At 39.4% G+C, this 23,276-nt stretch overlaps 1 protein-coding gene across 14 annotated transcripts in view; it reads left to right on the forward strand.

Moving 5' to 3' along the window:
- The first annotated feature begins 214 nt into the window (after positions 1–214).
- GRIA4 (glutamate ionotropic receptor AMPA type subunit 4) overlaps positions 215–23,276 on the forward strand; it is a 377,193-nt gene continuing 354,131 nt past the window's right edge. For 7 of the 14 annotated variants that reach the window (XR_012028564.1, XR_012028563.1, XM_072821784.1 and 4 more), the window contains exons 1-3: positions 398–689; positions 1,345–1,536; positions 2,706–2,864. Coding sequence is in view for 12 of the 14 variants with exons in the window: in XM_072821784.1 (XP_072677885.1) it covers positions 1,449–1,536; positions 2,706–2,864 (247 nt within the window). In the remaining 2 variants the exon portion in view is untranslated. Of the gene's footprint in view, positions 349–395; positions 690–1,018; positions 1,537–2,705; positions 2,865–23,276 lie in introns of those variants that run through there. The other 7 variants (XM_072821788.1, XM_072821789.1, XM_072821787.1 and 4 more) reach the window with 6 other exon arrangements.

The following is a 23,276-nucleotide window of genomic DNA, read 5'->3' on the forward strand; positions in this document are numbered from 1 at the left end:
TGGAAAGAAAGGAGGCGTCCATCAGTCCAGTCTTCCTGCCTGCCCTCAGGAGTGCCCGGCCTCTCCGCTAGGGATGGGGGCCCCCTGCGTTCCCGCTTCTCAGGCTTTTCCCCTTGCCTCCATTATCCTAAACTTTGCTATTTAAATGAACTTTCCGGTCTTCAGCCTCCTTCCTCGTCCTGGGTCTTCTCCACGGCCTTACCTCCTCCTGTTCTTTCCTCCTCGGTCCCAGCCTCTCAGCCCTGCTCGGGCTGCCTCTAGCCTTCCTGTCTCCTCCTCTCCCTCCCGGGGCCCCTTCACCTCATCCATTCCTGTCTCAGGCTCTCCCGATTCCCGGGCCGTTTGCTGGTGAGAAATCTTTGCTGCAGCGAGGACCGGAGTCCCCCGCGCGCAGCCCAGCGGCAGGAGAGGGCGAGGCTGGGAGGAGGGTGAGGGCTGTCTGGGAGGGAGGCAGGCGGTCCTCCCCGCGAGCCTGCAAGGATGCGGCAGGGGGCCGGGGGCCTGGGGAGCCACTGACTCCCCGAGTCCCTGTACGGGCTGCACCCCCGGCCCGCGGGCCGCCTTCCTGCCCAGCGCAGCAGGGCGGAGGCGCCTGGAGAGCAGCGCGGGGGCGCGGGGGGTGCCCACCTCGGAGTGGGTCCCCTGCGAGCCGGGGAAGGAGCGAGGAGCGAGGAGCGAGTGGGCGAGGGGTGAGCTGGGAGCGCCCGGCTCGAGCCCGGGGAAGAGCGGGGCGCGCGAGGGAGTGCGGGCGGGTGCGGCGGGCCTGGGGGAGGGCGCGCGGGGAGGGGCGCGCGGGTGCGGGCCGGGCGGGGGGCGCGCGGGGAGGGGCGCGCGGGCCGGGAGGGGTGCTGGGGAGGGGCGCGCGGGTGCGGGCCGGGTGCTCGGGGAGGGGCGCGCGGGGAGGGGCGCGCGGGCCGGGAGGGGTGATGGGGAGGGGCGCGCCGGGAGGGGCGTGCGGGTGCGGGCCGGGCGGGGGGCGCGCGGGGAGGGGCGCGCGTGCGGCGGCCGCGGCGCAGTGTCGGGGTGTGTGTGCGCCGAGGCGAGCGGCGGGCCGGGCGCGAGGGGGGCGAGGACAGGGCGCATGTCTCGTCCCCGCGAGCAGCCACTAGACGCGCCACCACCATCTTCTGCATGTGCCACATTTGCAGCCGGACAGGAAACCGCTCTCAGGGCTATGGAGACTGCGGGAAAAATCTGGCAGCTCTCGATGGATTGCTGAAGGGGCGCAGTCACCGTCACCAACCACCCACACCTGTCTCCTCTCTCTCTCTCTCTCTCTTTTTTTTTTTTTTTTGTTTCTTTTTTCTTTTCTTTTTTTTTTTTTTTTGTTGTTTTTAATTTTAGCGCCATCGTCGTCAATGCATCTCTGAACAGCCTTTAGGAAGAGTGCGAGAGAGAGAGAGAGAGAGAGAGAGAGAGAGAGCGCACCGGGGAGAGGAGAAAAGAAGATGAGGATTATTTGCAGACAGATTGTCTTGTTGTTTTCTGGATTTTGGGGACTCGCCATGGGAGCCTTTCCGAGCAGCGTGCAAATAGGTAAGCTCTGCCCCGGTGGGGCGTGCATGTGGGTGTCGGCAGCAGGGATCCGAAAGTGAGTTAAACGAGTTGCGGGTGAGCAATTCGGGGAGACCTCCGGCGCCTCCCCTCCCCTCGCCCCGGTGCAGAAGACTGCCTCTTCGTGCAGGTTCGCTGGGAATGTGCACAGGCTGCCCACCCGTTCGTTCCTCCGCGGCCGCGCTCCCACCGCCACCATCGATGCAAGTCGCTGGAGTAGGGTTGGAATAAGTTGGGAAAAAAACAACCACCACCACCACCCTCCGTGGGGTTCGGTTACATTGAATGTGCTATTTCTTCTCATTGCTTCCTCTAGAGCATAAAGGATTTCGAGTTTGTTGGGGGGTTTAAAATTGTGATTCTGTATTTTAAACACACTTCTTCCCGTGCTGGACTCCCCGGCTTTCCGGCCGTTCCAGAAAGACACTGTTTGGGCCAGAAAGCGTTTCCACCCGCACCCCCTGCCTTCGCTCGCAGCGGCGGGTTAACCGATTACAAAGTTCCCTCGCTTTCCCGGGGACCTTTTATTTTTCCTCTCGAGGCTTCTGGCCACAGTCCTCTGGTTGGACTCCCCTGCCAGGGACCCTGCCCATCCGCGGCTCTCCTTGTTCTTCCCCTCGCCTGTCTTTGCATGGGACGCAGCTCTTGAATTTCTTCCAGCTAAGCCCAGCCTCAACACTGCATCATTTCGCGTGGACTGGGCACGGAAGCGGGCTCATTAAGCTGAGTCCACGAGCCGCAGGAAAACAAAGTTCACCTCTCCTTCCCGACCCCCTCTGCCCTGCGTGTCCCCAGGGCCCTGTCTCTGCATTTTGATGCACACCCTCTCTCTTGCTCCTCTGCACGCCCCAGCTTGGCTGATGAGCATGTGCCGGGAATCGTGGAGAGGGCAGGAGAGGAAGGAAAACATGCTCCCTGGCCTCAGAGGTCATTGTGATCATGACAAATTGGGACAGGAAAGCGCTGAGCTGTCCTAAAGACGAAAATACTAAGCGTGCTCCTCGGGGACAAAGGGCATTCTGGAGCCATGGCAGGGAGAGCTTCCTAACTGTGTGTGTGGCTGAAAGGCAGTGGATCTGAGAGTGCATGGGGGTGGCTCTTGCATTTCCAAGAGGAAACACCGAATGTGCTTTTCCTGCTGTTTTTAATAGGTGGTCTCTTCATCCGAAACACAGATCAGGAATACACGGCTTTTCGATTAGCAATTTTTCTTCATAACACCAGCCCCAATGCGTCGGAAGCTCCTTTTAATTTGGTACCTCATGTGGACAACATTGAGACAGCCAACAGTTTTGCCGTGACAAATGCTTGTAAGTAAAACATAAGTTGTGCATAAATTTGAAGAGAATTGAAAGGAAGCAACGAAGTCCTCCTCCCCTTTATTACCATTAATTTAAAAATGGTTTTTGAAAGAAAGGCAAGATTCCCACAGTTGGCTGGTTCTAGAGCCTGTCAGAGTTAAAAGAAAATAAGATTTAGTCCCAGGGATATTCAGCTGGTCTCTCTCCCTTCTCTTCTGCCTTCCTTATGTATTTGTTTATTTCATTTCTTGTCTGGATGATTCAAGTTGATTTCTCCTGTAACATTTTGGTGTTATTCCTGTTATCTGAGTGTCAAGTTAGTGAAAATTGTGCTCTGTCTAGTTTTTTATCCTGTCCCTTTGTTTTGTTTTGTTTTGTTTTTTATATTTGCTTTTCACTTGAGGAAGCATATGCCTTGCTTATTTAAGGAAGACACATGCTCTCTCACGCTGGTGAAGGAAAGGAAGCCTTGCTGAGACTGAGGCAGAGGGAGCACTGTGTGGAGGATATATATTCTAGTCGGTTGGTTGACGCTGCAGATGATCTGGTGATGTCACTTGAGGCTGCCCTGCTCTTACATTCTGGGTTGTAAATGTCTCTTACTATCACGTAATGCATATATCCTGTGGATATAACTCCATGAATCCTTACCTTGGTGCCACATCATCTCAATCCAGCATCCACCTGAATTCAGGAACCAACCCGGCTTGATCTATCATCCTGCATGGTGAAACTAAAAGGGTGACCTCACCTAATGCTGTAATGAAACACTTGCACCCGTGTTCCCCCACCACAATCCTGTATGACTGAAGGTAAACAAATATAATCAACTACATATTAATTTAAAACTGTAAAATATGATCAGTCATTACAGCATTTTCACTCTTGGGGGGAAATACATTGTTTGAAATACCTCCTCAGCTTTACATGCTGATTTACTACTGTCCAGAATTTTTGGGTTAAGATAGCAGTCATAGGTTATGTAAGATATAAAGGAATAGTTTCTACTTAAAATTTTACATAGCAGTAATAAAATGCTTCATTTGAACTGTATTTTTATGATATCAAGTTGGGTCTATTTTAAAAGTCCTGTCAGTACAAGAAAGTATGCCAAACAAGTTAAGTGCTATTGAAAACAAAGAATTTTAAACTATTTGGAGGATATCTGCTTCATTATTTTAATTATTTTAGTTCATATTTATTTGCTATTAACTCATCTAAAAGATACTGTGGTTACTTTCCCTAAATTTTTGACATCCAACTATTACTTTATTTTAGAACTTGGTTTCATAAGGAGGTCCACGCATTTGACATTTAATAAATGGCCACAATTATATTACTTTGCAGGAAATCTGTATTTGCTATGAGCACTATTTAATTGGGAAAAACTATTTGTTGCATTTAGTGACAAAATCTACATGATAGCAGAAGGGAGTTACTTTGAAGCAGAAAGGTACATGGATTAGAGCTGTGATTGTGGATAGTTGTTTTTGCAAATTTTATCAGCTATTAGTTTTGTGTTTCAAGTTTTGAAAGGGATGTCAACATTGGAAGTAGTTCTAGATACAAAGTATTCTGCTTATTTTTAAAGTATTTTTTCATATCTCTCCTGAGATTCTATCAACAAAACATTGCTAAGTTTAAAAATAACTCCTGATCCAAATACATGTGATGGCACTTTGTCAACAGTAAACTATTTTTATTTTATTTTTATTTTTTTTAATTTTTTGAATTTTTTTTAATTTTTAAATTTTTTTTAGTAAACTATTTTTAAATATTAATTTTTATTTCTAAATTCTGTAAGACTTTCTTAAAAGTGGCAGATATATCAGTTTTACCTTGTTTTGTTTTTACACATTAAGTTTTTAAGTATTCTCAAGTTTATATTGTGACTTCCAGCTATAAAAACTACCAAGCTCTGGTCGTTCCTTCCTCCATAATCTCCTTCAGGATCATTTTAATAAGCATTATTTTATTTATGTCATGAAAATATTATGTGAAGTGTTTGGTAAAGTCCCTGTAAACGTGAGAAATGGACAAGAAGGCGCTCACAGAATGAAGAAGTAGAAGGTATAAAATACAGATAATAGGATATTCTTTAACATGTTAGGATTGAGAAAATGGAAACTAGATAAACGTTGCTGCTGATTTTGATACAGTGTCCACAATATCCTATTTTTCCATAATCATGAATAATTGATTTTGTGTGTGTTTAAAATATTTTTAAAAAATTGTAAATGAGGAAAAAACATTTTCTAGTGAAGAAAAGGACTTTTTTGGTTTTTATTTTTTTGACAAATAAGAGTGCCAAATGTCCTTAGGGCAAATCTAAGTAGAATTTGGGGAAAAAGTCAATTGTCAGAGAGCATGGGTCAGGGGCTTGGTGTTTGTTGAGTAGACTGAGAGCATATCCGTGTGTGATTTTCCAGTCTAATTAAAGGTGAAATGTAAGCAGTAAGTATGAGACAAACTCATCTATCAAGCTCTCTGCCTTTGGGTACAAAAGGATAAAAATAGTATTCAGGAAAATTAACATGGAACTTATTCCTCAGAGTGATACAGACTGGATTTTTAAATCTTTCATGTTAGATTAAATATAAAGATAGAATATATGACTGGCTAGGTTTATTTTAATTCTGGTTTTCCTGCAGTGGATTCTTGTAAAACTGAATAGGGCCATTAAACAGGCTGTGTATACTCACAAGACAGAAAAGCAGATTAAAGAGTGAAGAGTATTGGTCATCTATTGGACAGATAAGATTTCCTGCTGCTGCTTCTGCCTCAAAATTAATTTAGTGCTCTAAGAGAACTTTGGACAATCTAAACATTCTCTGTATACATTTTACATACTATGTTAATCTAGACCTGATTAACTCAAACTTCACACTTTGGGTATAAGTCCCTTACAGAGGGAGGAAAAATAATTTCAGCTTATGATTGATTTTATATTTAGTAATATTTGTGTTTGTAATATTAATATTGTTTTCTTTTTAAAGCATTCACATTATTGGAATGTCACCCTTGGCTGAATATAAAACTGAAATTATAAGAAATATAGATAATATGAAATTATGACCTATTTCAATAATAATAATAAGTAGGTGTAATAAATAGCCCAAGGATTCAAAATTTAAAATGTAATTAAAAGTAAACCTTCCTTTGTTTTGGTTTATCCAAAGTATGGGGTATACAGTAAGATGGATATTTTATAAATAAATTCAATATGGCAGTGCTCTTTAATAAAATGCCATACAGTTGACCCAAATTAGCTCTCCTTACAGAAATGCTGTTTAAATTAGATATGTCCTATGCAAAACATTTGAGACAATCTGCAAGATGCTGTTTTCTTATATTTTCAGTAGTTAATTATAGGAGATATTTTGTTTTGGAGGATGTTGTATGTTAAATTTGACCAGAAGTAATAACCAAAACACTAAAGTCATTCTGTTACCAAATTTTTTGAAAGATAAAAATATTTGAGCCATTACAATTATTGGTTTAGTCCAGTTGCATTAGAAATCCTTTCTTTGGGGATCCCTGGGTGGCGCAGCGGTTTAGCGCCTGCCTTTGGCCCAGGGCGCGATCCTGGAGACCTGGGATCGAATCCCACGTCAGGCTCCCGGTGCATGGAGCCTGCTTCTCCCTCTGCCTGTGTTTCTGCCTCTCTTTCTCTCTCTCTGTGACTATCATAAATAAAAAAAAAAAAAAAAAGAAATCCTTTCTTTGGTAAGACAGTACTTCTGCAATATAATCCACAAATATTCAGTTTCCGAAATGACTCTTAAGTTTCAGAGGGGCGATAAGAAATGTATAATACAATAGATCAAGTACTATATTGTAACTTCAGTGAAATAGTAAAAGAATCCTATGACATATTTTCAACTTTTTTAACTTGGATAGGAAGAACCATTCAGTTAATACTTCTTCTTAAAAAAAAAAAATACTTCTTCTTTTTCTTTTTTTTTCCCCCCTAATGGTGTGTTAATCTTACTCTCTTTTTTCTGCCTAAAGTCTGTCTGTTTAGTGGTTTAAAAATGGTGGATTGGAAAGTTGTAACAATCCCATATAGAATGGGATTATACCTTCATAATGGTGAAAAAGTTGTTCTTTTTAGAATTAAATAATGGTTCTGTTTGTGGCTGGTTTATTTATCAACCCTAAATATCCAGGATGAGTGCTGTTTGTCAAAGTAGGTTGGTATGTAAAATATACATATTTAGGTAATCTAAATATATTGAAAATGGGACACTATATCCAGTAGGCTCTATAGCCATTTCCACTTACATAGTAGGTACTTAAAAAAATTCATGAATTTAAGGGTACTAAATGATATTCTCTCTTTGCTCTAGTTCAGCAATGTTTAAATAATTGTACATTTTCCATTTTAGGGGTATGAAGCATAGAAAAGACATTCTAAGAGTTTATATTGAGATGATATAATAATCTTAAACATGCTAAAAATAATTCTGTTAGTTAGATCTGCAGGGTTATTAGTAGAGGAATATAAGAATTAAATACTGTTTGACTTTGGATTATTTTTACAGAAATGCATGATGTGACTTTATGTGACTCTCCTTAGGTTTCTTTATTTTGAATTGATAGCAAAATTCTATGTTGATCTGAAATAATTCTTTGATAATCTTTCTTTCTTCCTTGTAATTTTCTATCATAAGATTATTGATGAAGATGACTCATATTCCTATAATTTGTCTCTTTCTTAAGTGATAGGGTGGGGCATAAATTGCATTGTTATATTTCAAAATTTTCACAGGATTAAACTTTTGTAAAAGTATTAGAAAAATTCCTTAAACATTTTTTTTCACCCAAATTATTCCCAGTGTTGTTTATTTCCCAGAGAATACAATTTTTACTTTGAGGCATTAAGAAACACATATATCTTATTTACAGAATTTTATTACTCTTCAGGAATTTAAAATGAAGAATAAATACAACACACCTCATATTTTATGATGACACAGTTTTTCAACTGCTTTCCTATACATGATTTTATTTTACCTCAATCTAGTCCTAGAGGGAGAAACCCTGAGAAGATTGTAATTATAGTGGTAGTTAAGCCAGCTTTAGCTCAAAGGGGTCACTTAACTTGCCAAAGACTAGGTAGCTAATGAGCTGCAAGCCAGAGTTTGAACTCTGGTCTTCTAACCATTATCCTAAGTTCTTTTATGAGAAGTCCATTGGGTGTGAAAAATACTTCTACATTGAAATTGCTTAAGAAAGAAAAAAAAATTGCCATGTATTTTTTAATTTTTATTTTTTTTCTAATTTACTTGCAGTGTTTTGAAGAAAATAGGGCAAGACATTTCTGGGCAACTTATTCATTAATCATATGACAGTGAGTGATACAGCAAAGGCTGAAGTCATATTATGTAATGAATTTTTCCATCCATTCACTAGATTAGGTAATGAATGTAACCATTTGTTCATTAAACCTCTTTATCAAGGGCAACTACATCTAAGACCCTGTACTAGAGAGGAGTGTCAGAGAATCTGTAGGGATACTGCTGCCCTCAAGGAGCTGATAGCCCAATAGGAAAGAAGGATGAGTCAGTTACTACAGTGCAGTATGACAAAGTGCCATGACACAGAGACAGAGTGCTAGGACAGAGATGACCACGGGAATAGCACCAAACTTGGCATGACATCCCGGGTGAAGTGTTAGCAGATCTGAGTGTGAAGGCTGTTATTGAGTCTTTTGAAACAGAGGAAGGAAGGGAGACATGCCTGGCCCAAGGAGCAGCACAGCACATGGCTCTGAGAGCCAGGTGTATTTGAGCCACTGAATGTGGTTTGGCCTGGCTGTAGTATTGAGTGTGCGGGGAAGGAGAGGTGTGCCGGGGGGAAGCTCAGCTGATCCACCGAAGGTCTTCTAGCTGCTGTAAAGAGATTCTTCTGGATAAAAGGGGGTCTACAGATGACTTAAAACACAACAGGGATATAATCAGATTTATACTTTAGAAAGAGTAGGCTGGATGCAGGAAGGAGAATGAATTGGAAGGGGATAACACAGTAGACAAAGACGAGTCAGTGGAGTGTTGGAGTAATACAGTTTAGGATGATACATGCTTGAATAAAAGTAGAAGCGCTGAGGAGAGAGAAAAGCATGCAGATCCAAGAATACAGAACTGTTGACAGAACTTAGCGATGAGTTGCATGTCTTTGTGGGTGAATGGAAGGGAAGTGTGGTAAGAATTTAAGATGAGTTCTCTGATTTCCAGCCTGGGCAATTGATTCAGTCCTGGTACCTTTAACTAGACAGGAGACCCAGGAGGAGAAGCAGCTCTGAATGGGGAAGGTGAGGTTCGCTGAGGTACTGAGGTTAAGAGTTTAAGAGACACCCAAGTGGAGTTCTGCCGTAGACAGTGGGGCAGGTGTATGTGGAACTGCTGGGCTTGGTGTGAATTGAAGACAGGCATTTGGTGGCGCCTGAAGCCCTGTAGGCCGTGAGACTACCCGAGAGCAAGAGCAGTGCGGAGAGACTGGGGACAGAACCCTAGAAATACCTCTCCCAGAAAGGCAGGGAGAGATGGGGGTGCTGATGGACGATGGGTCAGAAGACTCAGAGGAAAATGAGACAAGAGTAATTTCACAGGAGTCAGGAGGTGAGGAGAATTTCAAGGAAATAGTGAAAAACCTTGTCAAAGCCTTCAAAGCCTGAAGAATTTAAATAATGAATTGCAAGGATAATTGATCTTTAACATCAGGCTTTTCTTCTCTTTAGAGTGTTCTTTTGCATTTTGACCAGATTTTTTTTTTTCCAGAAAAAGCAGCCTTTATTAACCTCATGTAGATTCTATTAATAGTACTCCTTTGTATATAGTGGCCTAGAATATTCTTACCTTTTACTGAGAGGTAAGGAGTCTTCTCTGGACTTTTGAACCAGATGGGTTTGGGTTTGCATTCCCGTAGTGGGTAAGTTACTTAACACTTCTGAACCTCAGTTTCCTATACCTGATAATGTAGGGAAATAACATGTGCCACATGTGAATTTTACGAATATCCGAAAAAGTGTTTGGAATGCAATTAGAACACAATTAAAATTAGTTGCATTAACATTTTCTGTGTTATATGGAGCATTTACTTCTTAACTTTGGAAGAGTTATGTCTTCTGTTTATATTTTGAGAAAGCTATGTATGTGTTGAATACATGTTTTGTAGCTATTTCATAGGAATATTTTTTACCTCTCACTGAACTGCAAATTTTAATTCACATACACAAGTCCAAATTCCTATTTTTCAAAAGTATTTCCAAGTTCTAAGAGAGAATGACTTTATCTGGGATCTGTGGACAATTCAGAGAGACAAGTAGTTCGTGGATGATTAAAGAGGTTGATAAATTATCTTAATTATATGCAAAATTTTGTGTTCTTAAGTATTGTGTGTATATGTCTGTATGTTTATACAGAGACAGTCTAAGCTTTTGGACAACTTCTCAGTAAATCCCAGTCACAAAAAATGGCCCAGGATCACAGCCCTAAGAGAGCTACACATATGTTAGAGATAAACAAACAGTACTTCCTTCCCTACCTTCATCATTTGAGAAGCCAGGTGGATTTTATCCTTGAACCTAACCAGGAATCTTTCCATAAAATCCATCTCCATTAGCTTCTATATTGACGTTGAAAGTAATCAGTGCGTCCTGCCTGGAAAAATGCTTGGCTTGGTCCTCTGCCTCTCAAACTAACATCCTATTATTTATATCCCTCTCTTAGTATCAGAGTTGCCACATATTCCACATCAGCTCCTTTTATGTTTATCGTGATTTATCTTTTCCCTTACTATCACCACTCCTGGAACACCCTGTGTTTTTGAAGGTCATCAGTGACTTACAAATTAGCAAATCCGATTGTTATTCCTCAGTCTTCATTGTGTCTTAATAGTTGGGGAGCTCTGGTGCTGCTGAACTCTTTCCTCCTCTGATAGTAGTAGTGACTCCAGTAGGGAGCTAACAGGAGTGCTGTGTGTGCTGAGGGTCTCATCAGAGTTACCCCATGTCTAACACAACTCTAAGAAGCAGGAATTATTATTATTATTATTATTATTACTATTATTATTATTATATATGTGGGAAACTGAAGATGTGTAGCTAGGAAGATTTGCCTAGCCATCAAGTACCCAGGCCATCAGATCACTTCTACCTGCTGTTGGCACCGTGGCAGCTTGCAAGCACAGTAGCCACAAGAGATTCATCACTCAGCGTGACAGCAGCTAGGCAACTCTTCATTTAAATAGAAAGATGTTTTTATCTGAAAGCTTCCTCTTTACTTTAACAACCATGATGCACCCCTGTGGGCATGTATTGCGTTGTACATTGGATGTCATGGATTCTGTGTGATTTGCAGCGCAGCACAAAATTCAAGACAATTCTCCATCTAATCGAGGACACCCCTATTACTTCATACTGCCAAAGCTGCGTCCTGAATACTGCCAGGTGTAAAAATGATTAAATGACTCTTTTAAATGTTCTGCAAACAGTGTTCAGTGACTTCATCAGTTGGCCAACCTACATATTTTATTTCATTTTATAGGAGTATTATTTGATTTCAGAATAACCTGTTCAAAACATATTTTCCCAAGTGCTTCACTAATAAGATTGACTTAGCTCTGAGGCACTTTCTTTCAGGTTTTCTTTGACATGTTTTTGGGTTCCAAAGAAACACCATGTTGACTGTTTTAAAGAGATCACCCAGGTCAAAGTTGCTCGTCTTCATTGTGCCATCACCTGTCCCTGACTTAATAAAACTACTAGTTTCACAAATAAAAAGTTATCTTAGAAATAAATGGTTAAAAAAAAAAGTGAGATTTAGTACTTTCCTTGAATAAATGACCACATTTCTCCAGATATGGGAAAAAGTACACCATCAGCTGTAGGTGGTGACGACTTGCTTTTGCTACTTATATGCTTCTTCTAAAATAAGCAGTTTTTCATCAGTAACTTCAAATACATTATGCTCTTGTGTTCTTCCCATTTTTCCTATTTTTGTCTTTTTTTTAACTAACATGTACTTGTAAAAATTTCACATAATTCCGAAATCTTAAAAAGCCAAAGCATTCTGTGATCCTACCACTTAGAGATAATCACAGTGCAGACCCAGATAGGGAGACAAAGAGTACTAAAAACATAAGATGCTAATATATATCTAAAAATAAAGGCATTTAATAAAAATGATAACACTCTTTGCTTACATTTTATTAATAGTCTATCTCACATAGTATAATAGATTTCCTTTTTTTTAAGATTTTATTTATTTATTCAAGACAGACAGAGAGAGGCACAGACACAGGCAGAGGGAGAAAAGCAGGCTCCATGCAGGGAGCCCGACGTGGGACTTGATCCCAGGTCTCCAGGATAAGGCCCTGGGCTGAAGGCGGCGCTAAACCGCTGAGCCATCAGGGCTGCCCTATAATAGATTTCCTATCAGTATATAAGAGCAGTCTCATTTTCTTTTACTGCTATATATTATGTCATCGGGCAGTTACTATGATAAACGTCCTTAGTACCCTCTGGATTACCATTTTGGTTGTATCCCCATTTTTGATATGACAAACAAAACAGCAGAACTATTTGTGTAGCTGTGTGAATGTTCCTATAGAACTAATTCCCGGTAATAAAATTTACTGTGTCAAGTAATGTGCGTTTTTGTTTTTAATAGATATTGTCAATTTATTCTCCTCAAAAAACAAAATGTTAAATTTGCAACAACCAAAATGTGAGAATAATTGTTTTTCCGTGACCTGCCAACACTAAGCCATTATGTCTCTTGAATCTTCACTTGTCCTGATGGGTGAAAATGACATCTAATTGCTCCTTTAATTTGCATATTTCTTATTAATAATGAGGCTGAGAATATTTTCTTACATTTACAAGATCTGTGTACTCCTTTTGTGTTCTCCTCCTTTGCCAACATTTTCTTCTTCATTTGTGGGAGTGTTTTATGTACTGTAGAAATTAACCCTTTGTTGTCTGCATTACAGATTCTTTTTCTACTGCACCTTTGGCTTCCAGCTTGATTTATGATGCCTTTTATCATACAGACATTTTAAATTTTTATGTCATCAGATCTGTGAGTTATTTTCTTTATGGCTTTTGAGTTTTTGGTTATAGTTACAAAGGTATTCCTAGCCTTAAAAGTATAAATATATTATTCCACACTTTTTCTAGTACCTTATGGTTTTAGACATTATATTCGTAACAGTCATTTAGGATTTATTTTCTTATGTCTGTTAAGAACTTATGATTTTTTTTCAGTATTATTTATTTGAATAAGTTACTCTCTCAGAGCTGTTCTGCACGGATACATGTGTAGCAAGTCTTTTCTCTTCCTGGATGATCCTGAGCCTGGACAGGAGTTCGGCACCTCTTCTCTCCCAAAGTTCTCCTGCGTGTTGCTTTTCACCTGTCTTTCCTGACACTCCTTCATGGTCAGAACCTATCACACTACTTGTGATATTTTTATCATTTATTTTCTTGTTCTTCTTACTTCCTACTTTTTTTTTCCTGCTTGTCACTCACCATGCAACTGAAGCACATCTCCGACATACATTATAAATACCATTTCTTCCACCATTCTGCTCTAGACAGTGGTCCATTTCTCATGATTTCAGAGTTCTCCTGCTTCCACTCTTTATCTCTCTCCACCCACTTTACATATTGGAGCCAGTGGGGCTGCTCTGAATTTAAAAATCAGAGACTGTCTCTTCTTTGCTTAAAACCTTCCAAAGGCTTTTTACCCTCTTAGAATAAAATTGCAACTGTAGCATCCTGCAACAGGATCTGCCTCTTGTCCACCTCTTGACCACCATTCTGGAGTGTCCTTCACCTTCTCTTTGGTTCTCTCACAAGCTTTAACCCGTTATTTTCTCTATGTTTGGTACTTGTTATCCACCCCTTCTTCTTTTTTGAATCCTCCAATCCAGTTATTTGCTTGACTAGATTTTTCTGAACCTTCAGGACTCAAGTCACAATCACCACTTCAGAGAAACCTTCCTGCCCAACCTCTCTAGGAGTAAACCCTTTCCCTCCCAAATTCCAGTTACTCTGTGTTGCATTTCCAACCCTATGATCATCTTTGCTTTTAGCATAATCTGTAATTATTGTTTCTGTTTGTTTACTTATTTATTATCTATATTCCCTGCTAGAATATAAACTCCCAAAACCAAAGTCTCCATCTGCCTTGTGAAAGGATATATCCTCATAACCTTGCCCAATGCCTGGCACAAAGTTAGTCAATAAATGTCTTTGACTAGATGAATGAGCAGTATGTGATAAATTTTCCCTTTGCTCATCTTCAGGGCATCCTTAGGATAGCTAAGACTATCTTAGGTGTTATTGTAGAGAAAATCAAGGAAAGGATTTTAGGCAATGAGGTAGTAGATCCAAAATAATTGTTATATCCTTATCATAAGGATTTTTTTTTCTATTTGTTTCCATTAGTTTCAGGTGAGCAATGGGCTTTGTAAGGAGGAAAATAAGTCCTATAAGGACGAAAGGGGGACGATTAATGCAAATTAACATACATTGTGCTGGCCAGATAGCACTTTGATAAATGCTCATCTGGTAGAAGAGAACTTCTAGGTGCTTATACCATGTGGTGTCTGCTGACAGAATAACTAGAAAATGCTGATACAATCCACTTTCACAGTAGAAGAAAGCCCGTTTGGAAAGCCAGGTGAACTAGAAAGCACACTCAGGCAAATCCCATCTGTTCAGACACTGACTGCTTGTTTGCACTTCTTGAAGTTCATGAAACCAGAAAACTTGTGAAAATAGGAGGCTGGCGTCAACTGTATAATGTTGATCCTGCCAGTTCTTGATTATCTCCCTTGTACCCTCAATAGGAAATTTCACAATTGGCTAGCTGCCATAACCCTGAATTTCTCCCTCTTTGAAATTAGTCTACCCTCGGTTCAAGTATTTAATTTTCAACTACGTGCAAAGTCTCCCAGGGAAGTCTGAAAGCCCCTTCGCCACCTCTGCTCCAAAGATTTATAATCAAGAGATTCTTCTTCTTCTGAAACACAATCATGCTTCTTCCTTTCTTAATGGAAAACTTGTTAGTCAAAATGTTTGTCTTTTTCCTCTGATAACCAGGGAGCTCAATTTCATTTTTACTTTTCAGTAACATAACTCTTCATTTCAACATTTTGCTTTGTTTTTATATCCTTCATTTTTCTAGAATCATATGTATTATAAATAATATATGATAGGCATATATTAAATATGGTATAATCATGTTTTAGGGAAATATACCTTGTAAGACTATGTCCATCATTTTAGGAGAGGAACATAAAGACATAAGGGCTATAAATTTAAAAATCTAATCAATGACCCATTCAACACAGATGTTAGTCAGCTTTTGTTTGAATACTCACATTTCCAGTTTAGTACTTTCTTTATTTGTATATGCTTTAGGAAATGATTTATACAGATAGGTAGGTAGCTAAGTAGGAGGGTGGGTAGGTGGATGATCCGTCAACTCCAGTAGACTGCAAATTCCTTGATAACAAGGATGAGGCTTATTAATACCTTTGAGCTGAAGGCCTGTCACAGTTCCAGACTCAATAATTGTTTGCTGATGGATTGTGAGAGGAAGGAAAGAAGAAAATGAGGAGTTTCTTTATTTTTTTAAGAGTTTTTATTTATTCATTTGAGAAAATGAGAGAGCATGAACAGGGGGAGGGGCAGAGGGAGAAAGAGAAGCAGGTTCCCAACTGAGCAGAGAGCCCGATGTGAGACTCGATCCCAGGACACTGAGGTCATTTCCTGAGCTTAAGGTAATGCTTCACCAACTGAGCCAAGCTCACAAGGAGCTTATTTCTTGCTTGCATATTTATGACAACTAATTCTTAGCTAGAATTGGATAACAACACAAGTCTAGCTTTTTTGTGTGATTCAAACCCTTTACATTTTTAAAGAACACATCACACGTCCCTGTCACACTTTCCCAAGCTAAATATCATTTCCTTATATAACTTGATTTCTGAGACCTTTAACATCTAAGTTCTGGCATGTCTGAATAACCTCTGGATTTATTATAATTTCATTAAAATATATTGGCCTGGATTAACTCCATACTCCTGCTATGATCTGTCTGGAACTAAACTCTCTATTTTTGACATTCATGGTCATGATCTGATGTGAACTAAGAGAAAATATTAATTCCAGTTGTTTAGACATTCTACATATAAAGTATAGCCCCAAATTCTTTGGGTATTTTTCAGTTACAACACTAGTTAGTTTGTTCATGTTAAGTTCATGGTCAATTAAAACTCAACACTCTGCTTTTTTTTTTTTTTCATGTGAATTGCTATAAATCAACCTCTCCATAATGCATTTTTAAAAATCTAAATTAAGGGAGCTTGGATGGCTCATCTGGTTAAGCGTCTGAGTCTTGGTTTTGGCTCAGGTCATGATCTCAGGGTCATGAGATGGAGCTCCAAGTTGGGCTCCCTGCTCAGCAGGGCATCTGCTTGAGATTCTCTCCCTCTGCTCCTCTAACCTTGTGCACACTCTCTCTCTCATATAAATAAATAAATCTTAAAAAAAAACTTAAAAAATAAACATTTTAAATGAAAGATTTTACAGATACACTCTTAAATTTTAACCTGTTTGAAAACATCAAGACCACCTTGAGTCTTAATTCAGTTTCCTATGAACTTTTAAATTCTGTGTAATAAAAAAAATAAAATAAAATAAATAAATTCTGTGTAAGGCTTTACTTTATGATTATCCATACTGGTGATTAAAATTATGAGCAGGCTGCGATATGAGATAGATATAGGATGGTGCCTGGTCATGAACCATACTTTCAGTTATGTGTAGTCAATGAAATGTTAATATTGTTAAAATAATTCATTTGATCAAACCCATGTTGCCAATGAAACTTGTCATTTCACTTCACTTGCACTTTTTAAAACACTAAAACAAACACACATTAAAAAAACAAACACACACAAATATTAGGAAAATACTTCATACAGTCATGTTGAATAAAGGATAATACATGCCTGTACACACAAGCACACCCTTCATTCAGAGTGAAAAGAACTAATAAAAGATAAATAACACATAATTCACATTGGAATAAATAAATCTAGTAAACAAGATATAAAATATATTTAATCAAAGAAAGCCAAATTAAAGTGAACTATACAGTTTTACATAATAGATTAGCTAATTTTGATGATAAAGATGAAGAGAGTTTTACATCATTCAAGGTGTCTGGAGCCTTTTAAATTGGTATAATTTGAAAATCAATTTGTCACAATTTACCAAAATTTAAAATTATGAATCAGGGGTATGTGGCTGGCTTAGTTGGTTAAGCATCTGAGTCTGGGTTTCTGTTCAAGTCATGATCTTAAGATCATGAGATCGAGCCCCATGTTGGGCTCTGGGCTGAACTGGAGCCTACTTAAGATTCTCTCTCTCTCTTTTTCTCTCTGCCTCTCCCTGCTTGCATTCTCTCTCTCTCTCTCTCTCTCTGTATGTGTATAAAAATAAATAAATAAAAGTTGTGAATATGTTGAATTCATGAATATAGGAAAATCTCTAGTCGTTGAAAATGTTCATTAAAGCATTACTTATTAATATTTAGTTGAAAAATGGTTAAATTAATTGAAGTCCAGGCAGACTGTTTAAGGAAAAATGTCATTTATGAGAGTCCTCCATCTGACTTGAGTCAACAGTTCTGAGTTCAAAAATTCTTCTCTATGTATACAGAGACTCTATTTTTTTCTTTCTTCATGTTATTATTATTTTTTTATTTTTTTTATTTTTTATTAATTTTTTTTTTTACAGAAGAGCCAGGGTTATACTAGGGGGAAAAAGTATTCTGATCAGATGTAAGAAAAGATATCCTCAACATGTAATAATGACTTATTTATGTAATTGATGAAATTGATTTTTTTAAGTCATCAGTTGTTTAGAGAAAATAGACCTACCAGTCCTGGCTGATAGCCAGGATAAGACGGGTACATTGTTTGTCCTGTCCTCAGGTTCTGTGTGGAGGGATATGTGAAAATTCTAGTCAAGGAATTATATGAGAAATCACTGTTTTTGCCCTAAACCTTCCCTATTCCTTTCCTCTTTCCTTTCATCCTCCCAAGCACAGAAGATGTTGTGGGAAGATTAAAAAATTATGTGATAATCCACTTGGGTCTTGAAAGATGCATGAGATTTTGCCGTGCTGTAAAGAGATACATAAATACTCTAGGTGGACAAAAGAGCATCATAGGAAGAAGTATAAAAGTGTATGCACAAGTCTGGGAGTAGCAGTGAGGTGGGAAAGTGGAGGCAAAGACAGTTTTGGGGGTATGTAGAGTGGGGGATTGAGGGGAGGGTGGGTGCAGTTAGCACTGCAGGGGCAAGGAGGAGCCTTGCATGCTGCCGAGTAAGCTAAGATGAGGGTTTTCACTCTGGGCCAGAAGACAGCAGGAACCATTTTAAGCAGTTTATGGCATAATTGCATTTATGTTTTAGAAAGACTTCTAACAGCACTGTTCATCATTCATGGATATATCAAAAAGCGGTCCTTTTTCCACACCTAACACACTAAGAGACCATTTCCTAGACAAGGAAATGCTGTGTTGCTACTTGAGTTGCTGTTCGTAGAACCCATTATTGGATGTAATTCCACTCACTATTTTCCATCGAGGACTGTTACTTCCAGCAAAAAAAATACTTAGCTTATCATCTCAACCATGTATCTTCACACTGCAAACCAAGTATTTTATCATAATAGACAGGTTGGAAAAGAGCTGGTATTTCTGGGCAGAAAAACATGAACAGATAAACACCATTTATAATATGTGTGAAGGCGATTAAATCTCCTTAAAGATTAGTGTAGTTGCTGATGGAACAATGCATATCCCAGTTCTGATTAAATTTCAGACTATTCCCCCCTTTTTATTGCTCTTGGTAGAAGTTTATTTTTTTTTAAATATTTTATTTATTTATTCATGAGAGATGCAGAGAGAAAGGCAGAGACATAGGAGGGAGAAGCAGGCTCCCTGCCAGGGAGCCCAATGCGGGACTCAATCCCAGGACCCCGGGATCATGACCTGAGCCGAAGGCAGATGCTCAACCACTGAGCCACCCAGGTGCCCCAGAAGTTTATTATTTAATTTAGTTGGCACAAATAACCATCTGTACTAAAGTTGTGACTTGCCACTCAGTCACATAGTGCATAGTAAGAACTGATTTTTAAAAAGTGAGTTGAGGGGTGCCTGGATGTCTCAGTCAGTGAAGCATCCAACTCTTGGTTTCAGCTCAGGTCATGATCTCAGAGTCCTGAGATCAGGTGCCACCTGAGACTCTAGGCTCAGCAGGGAGTTTGCTTTAGATTCTCCCTCTCCCTCTGCTCCTCCCACCACTCTCTCTCTCTCTCTCTCTCTAAAACAAACAAATAAATAAATAAAATTAAAAAGTGAGTTGAACAATTGTAAGACTAGAATAATAATTAGTACAAGTGCCACTACATCTGTATATATACATATAAACAAATACCTATATGCATGCAAGTACACACACAGAACTTAACAAAGGAAAAAAAATTGTGAAACAATAGCATGTATACTTTGTAAGATTATTTTTTTTTTTCATTGCCTTCAAAGTGATGAATAATAAACTTCCAGGGACATATATTTGCCCAATACTACTTATAAATTTATTTCTTTTTAAAACATACAGCAAAAATAAGAACACAGTGTGTGTGTGTGTATATATATATGTGTGTTTTATATACATATATATGTTATATATATAAAACAACTTTATATATGTAAGTTATTTATAAAGAACTTTCTGTCCAGGGATCCCTGGGTGGCGCAGCGGTTTGGCGCCTGCCTTTGGCCCAGGGCGCGATCCTGGAGACCCAGGATCGAATCCCACGTCGGGCTCCCGGTGCATGGAGCCTGCTTCTCCCTCTGCCTATGTCTCTGCCTCTCTCTCTCTCTCTCTCTGTGACTATCATAAATAATAAATAAAAATAAATAAATAAAAGGGAAAAAAAAAAAGAACTTTCTGTCCTGATATATATATGTATATAGCATATACATTATGCTATATGCATATGTAATAAACACATGCCCTTAGCATTTGATGCTTGTTGTTGTCAAAAAATCTGATAATGATTATATGTTATGAAAACATAAGTGACTGTGAAAATAAGCCTCATTTTACAGAAGTGATAAACCCAAGTTTTACATTTTACAGATTAGAAACCCGAGTGTGGATATTTTATTCAGAGGCAACTGTTGCTAAAATGTTTTTTTTTTTTTTTTAATTTTCAAAACAGCAAAGTCTTCATCTCCCTTACACTTTATGCTTTGTTTTATTCCAAAGGGAAATTTTTCACTTACTGTTAGTAATGGTCTAGTGCTGTGAAATCATTGGACTGCAACGAGTGTGTTGTGTATTCGGCAGAAGAGGGTATAACTACTGAACAACATAATCTAGAGATGTTCAGTACATGGTCCATGTGTAAACTAAAATGGTGAGTGGGAAAAATATATGCTTTCAATTACAGTTTTATGAGAATCACCACATACAGAAGACATTGAAGAAGACAACACCAAAATGTTGGTAACTATTTTTTTGTGTGTTATTGTACAAAATTATTATTTTTAATTTATTTTTCTGAGTTTCTTACATGTTTTTAAAAAAGTATACATTTATGCTTCTCTGGTTAACAATGTCTAAATGAAAAAAAGTGTAGTGTTCTTTCCACCAAGCACTGAGTTTGCCTTGCTCTGTCCAAATGAGCAGATGATCCAGGGAGATCTGTAGACATTTTAGCCCATAACACACCTTGTTTTCAGGATATCATGTCCACTTAGCAGTTGCTGGGTTTGATCTCTTTGCTGACACACTTTATTTTCAAATGAAAATACCAGCTTTAATTAATTAATTAAAATTATTAAGTGAAGTCTTTATATTTACCTACTATAGCACATTTAAAAAGAGCCAGGGGAACAATGCATCATTACCAATTGAAATATGTAACTTATCAAATCTGATTGCATATATTATGCTTGATTCCGTAGTAAGGGACAGTGGCTATGTGTGTGAGCTGATAGTTGTCAGATATCTGGTCGTGTTCTCAGGTCTGTCCTTTCTGGACACCTTCGGCTGGCTTGGGCTTCACTTTGCTGTGATCTCATGGCATCCTGAGCTTAGCATACTAGGTTATATAATCATTCTCCCTCTGGAATGTGAGGTCCTGAGTCCTGAGATGACATTGTATTTGTGAACAAATCCATAGTGCTTGGCTTCGGGCACCATGCCTGGCACCTAAAAGCACTGTATTGATATCCACTGAGTAAATGGATATGAGAATGGAAGGATTTTTTTTTTTAAGATTTTTTTTATTTGAGAGAGTGTGAGAAAGAGAGAGCAAGAGAGAGAGCATGAGCAGGAGGAGGGGCAGAGGCAGAAAGAGAAACAGACTCCCTGCTGAGCAGGGAGCCCAACACGGGGCTCAATCCCAGGACCCCGAGATCGTGATCTGAGCTGAAGGTAGATGCTTAACTGACTGAGCCACCTAGATGCCCCTGGAGGGATTTTTTTTTTAACTTTAATTTTTTAAAATTTTAATTTCAGTGTAGTTAATGCACAATGTTGTATTTGTTTCAGGTGTGCAATATATTGATTTAATAATTCTATATATTACAGTTCATCAAGATAAGTGTACTCTTTTTTCAATTTTAATTCCAGTTTAGTTAACATACAGTGTTATATTAGGAGAATGGAAGAATTTTTAATTGATGGTTAATTAGATATTAGCATTTTAATTCAATATTTTGAGCATCCATTTAAGGAATTATGGCAGACTCCGTTAGTAATTGTGGGGAGTATAAGAAAATGAAAAACAGTTCTTTATAGACTTTTCCCTAGGGGTAGGTGACTGATCAAGGATTGTAAAGATTATTGCTCATTAAAACACATTGCTTTTAGGATGTAGAGGTTAAGAGTCCTGTTAATGAGACTCTGCAGATGAGAATGGGCAGTTGGATGAGTTGCTCTCCATCCTCCTAAGTTCATATGTCTCATGAGGATTGCTTCACCCGAATTAGTGACGATGCCAGGATGCCTGCCCACCGACAGGGCTATCACAGATCTCCACTGAACATCCTGAGCCGAGCAACCACAGTGCCTTCTCATTTCTACCCCTAACCTTATTCTTCCCACAGCACCTAGACCCACTAAAATCCTCTCACTTCTCCCCAATTTCAAATGCAACTTTTGTGTGTCCAGTGTGCAAGCAAGACTCCACTCTGGGGACATAGGCCTCTTGCTTTTAAGTAATGTATAGTCCAGTGATGGCCACTGAAAATCTCAGTGCCATGTGACAAATACTGTGACTGCCCTGGAGGCCTGCCCGCACTAGTGCATTCATAATGTATCTCAAAGGGCCTTTTCTCGCCTCACGGGCCAAAAGGACAATTCGAACAACTCTTTTTTAAGATTTTATTTATTTGAGAGAGACAGAGACAGAGAACACATGTGCAAGAGAGGGCACAGGCAAGGGGAGGGTCAGAGGGAGAAGCAGACTCCCTGCTGAGCAGGGAGCTGACTCGGGGCTCGATCCCAGGACCCTGAGATCATGACCTGAGCCAAGGCAGATGCTTAACCAACTAAGCCACCAAGGTGCCCCTTGAAGAACCTTTATAGGGCCAAAGTAATAGACTAAAAAGAAAAGAGCTCTATTAACCAGACTTATTTGATTAATGAAGATTAGATTGATTTACTTAGATGCTGGAATTTGTGTGGAAAAGATAAAACCAAATCCTTTGTCTACCCCAGGTATACTCTGCTTGGGATTCTCTCTTTTTCTCTCCCTCTGCCTCTCCTTTGCTCATTCTCTCTCTCTCTCTCTCTCTCTCTCTCTCTCAAACAAATAAATAAAATCTTTAAAAAAACAACGAACCAACCTATGGATCTGCATGCACCACCCATGTTGTCTCAGAGACCTCAGCTACTCATCCCTGCTGTATTTCTTTGGCATCCATATGTGTTTGCTGCCAAGTTGTTCAGCCATTGTTAATATGCAGCTTTTTAAGTGTCCACTTGTCACCTTAATTGAATGTTTTTTGACACCTGTCTCGCCTTCTTCATTGTGCCACAATGAAAGAAATATTATATATGATATTGGACCATAAAAGGCTGATAATCTGGGGCACATCGGTGGCTCAATGGGTGAAGCCTCAGCTTTCAGCTCAGGTCGTGATCTCCGGGTCCTGGGATGGAGTCCTGCGTTGGGCTCCCTGCTCAGCAGGAAGTCTGCTGCTCCCTCTCCCTCTGCCTCCCCCTAGCTTGTGGTCTTTCTCAAGAGCTCTCCTGCTCTTACTCTTTCTCAAATAAATAAATAAATAAATAAATCTAAAAAAAAAAGCTGATAATCTTCT

Source organism: Canis lupus, chromosome 3 (assembly GCF_048164855.1).
Source record: "Canis lupus baileyi chromosome 3, mCanLup2.hap1, whole genome shotgun sequence".
Taxonomy (NCBI): domain Eukaryota; kingdom Metazoa; phylum Chordata; class Mammalia; order Carnivora; family Canidae; genus Canis; species Canis lupus.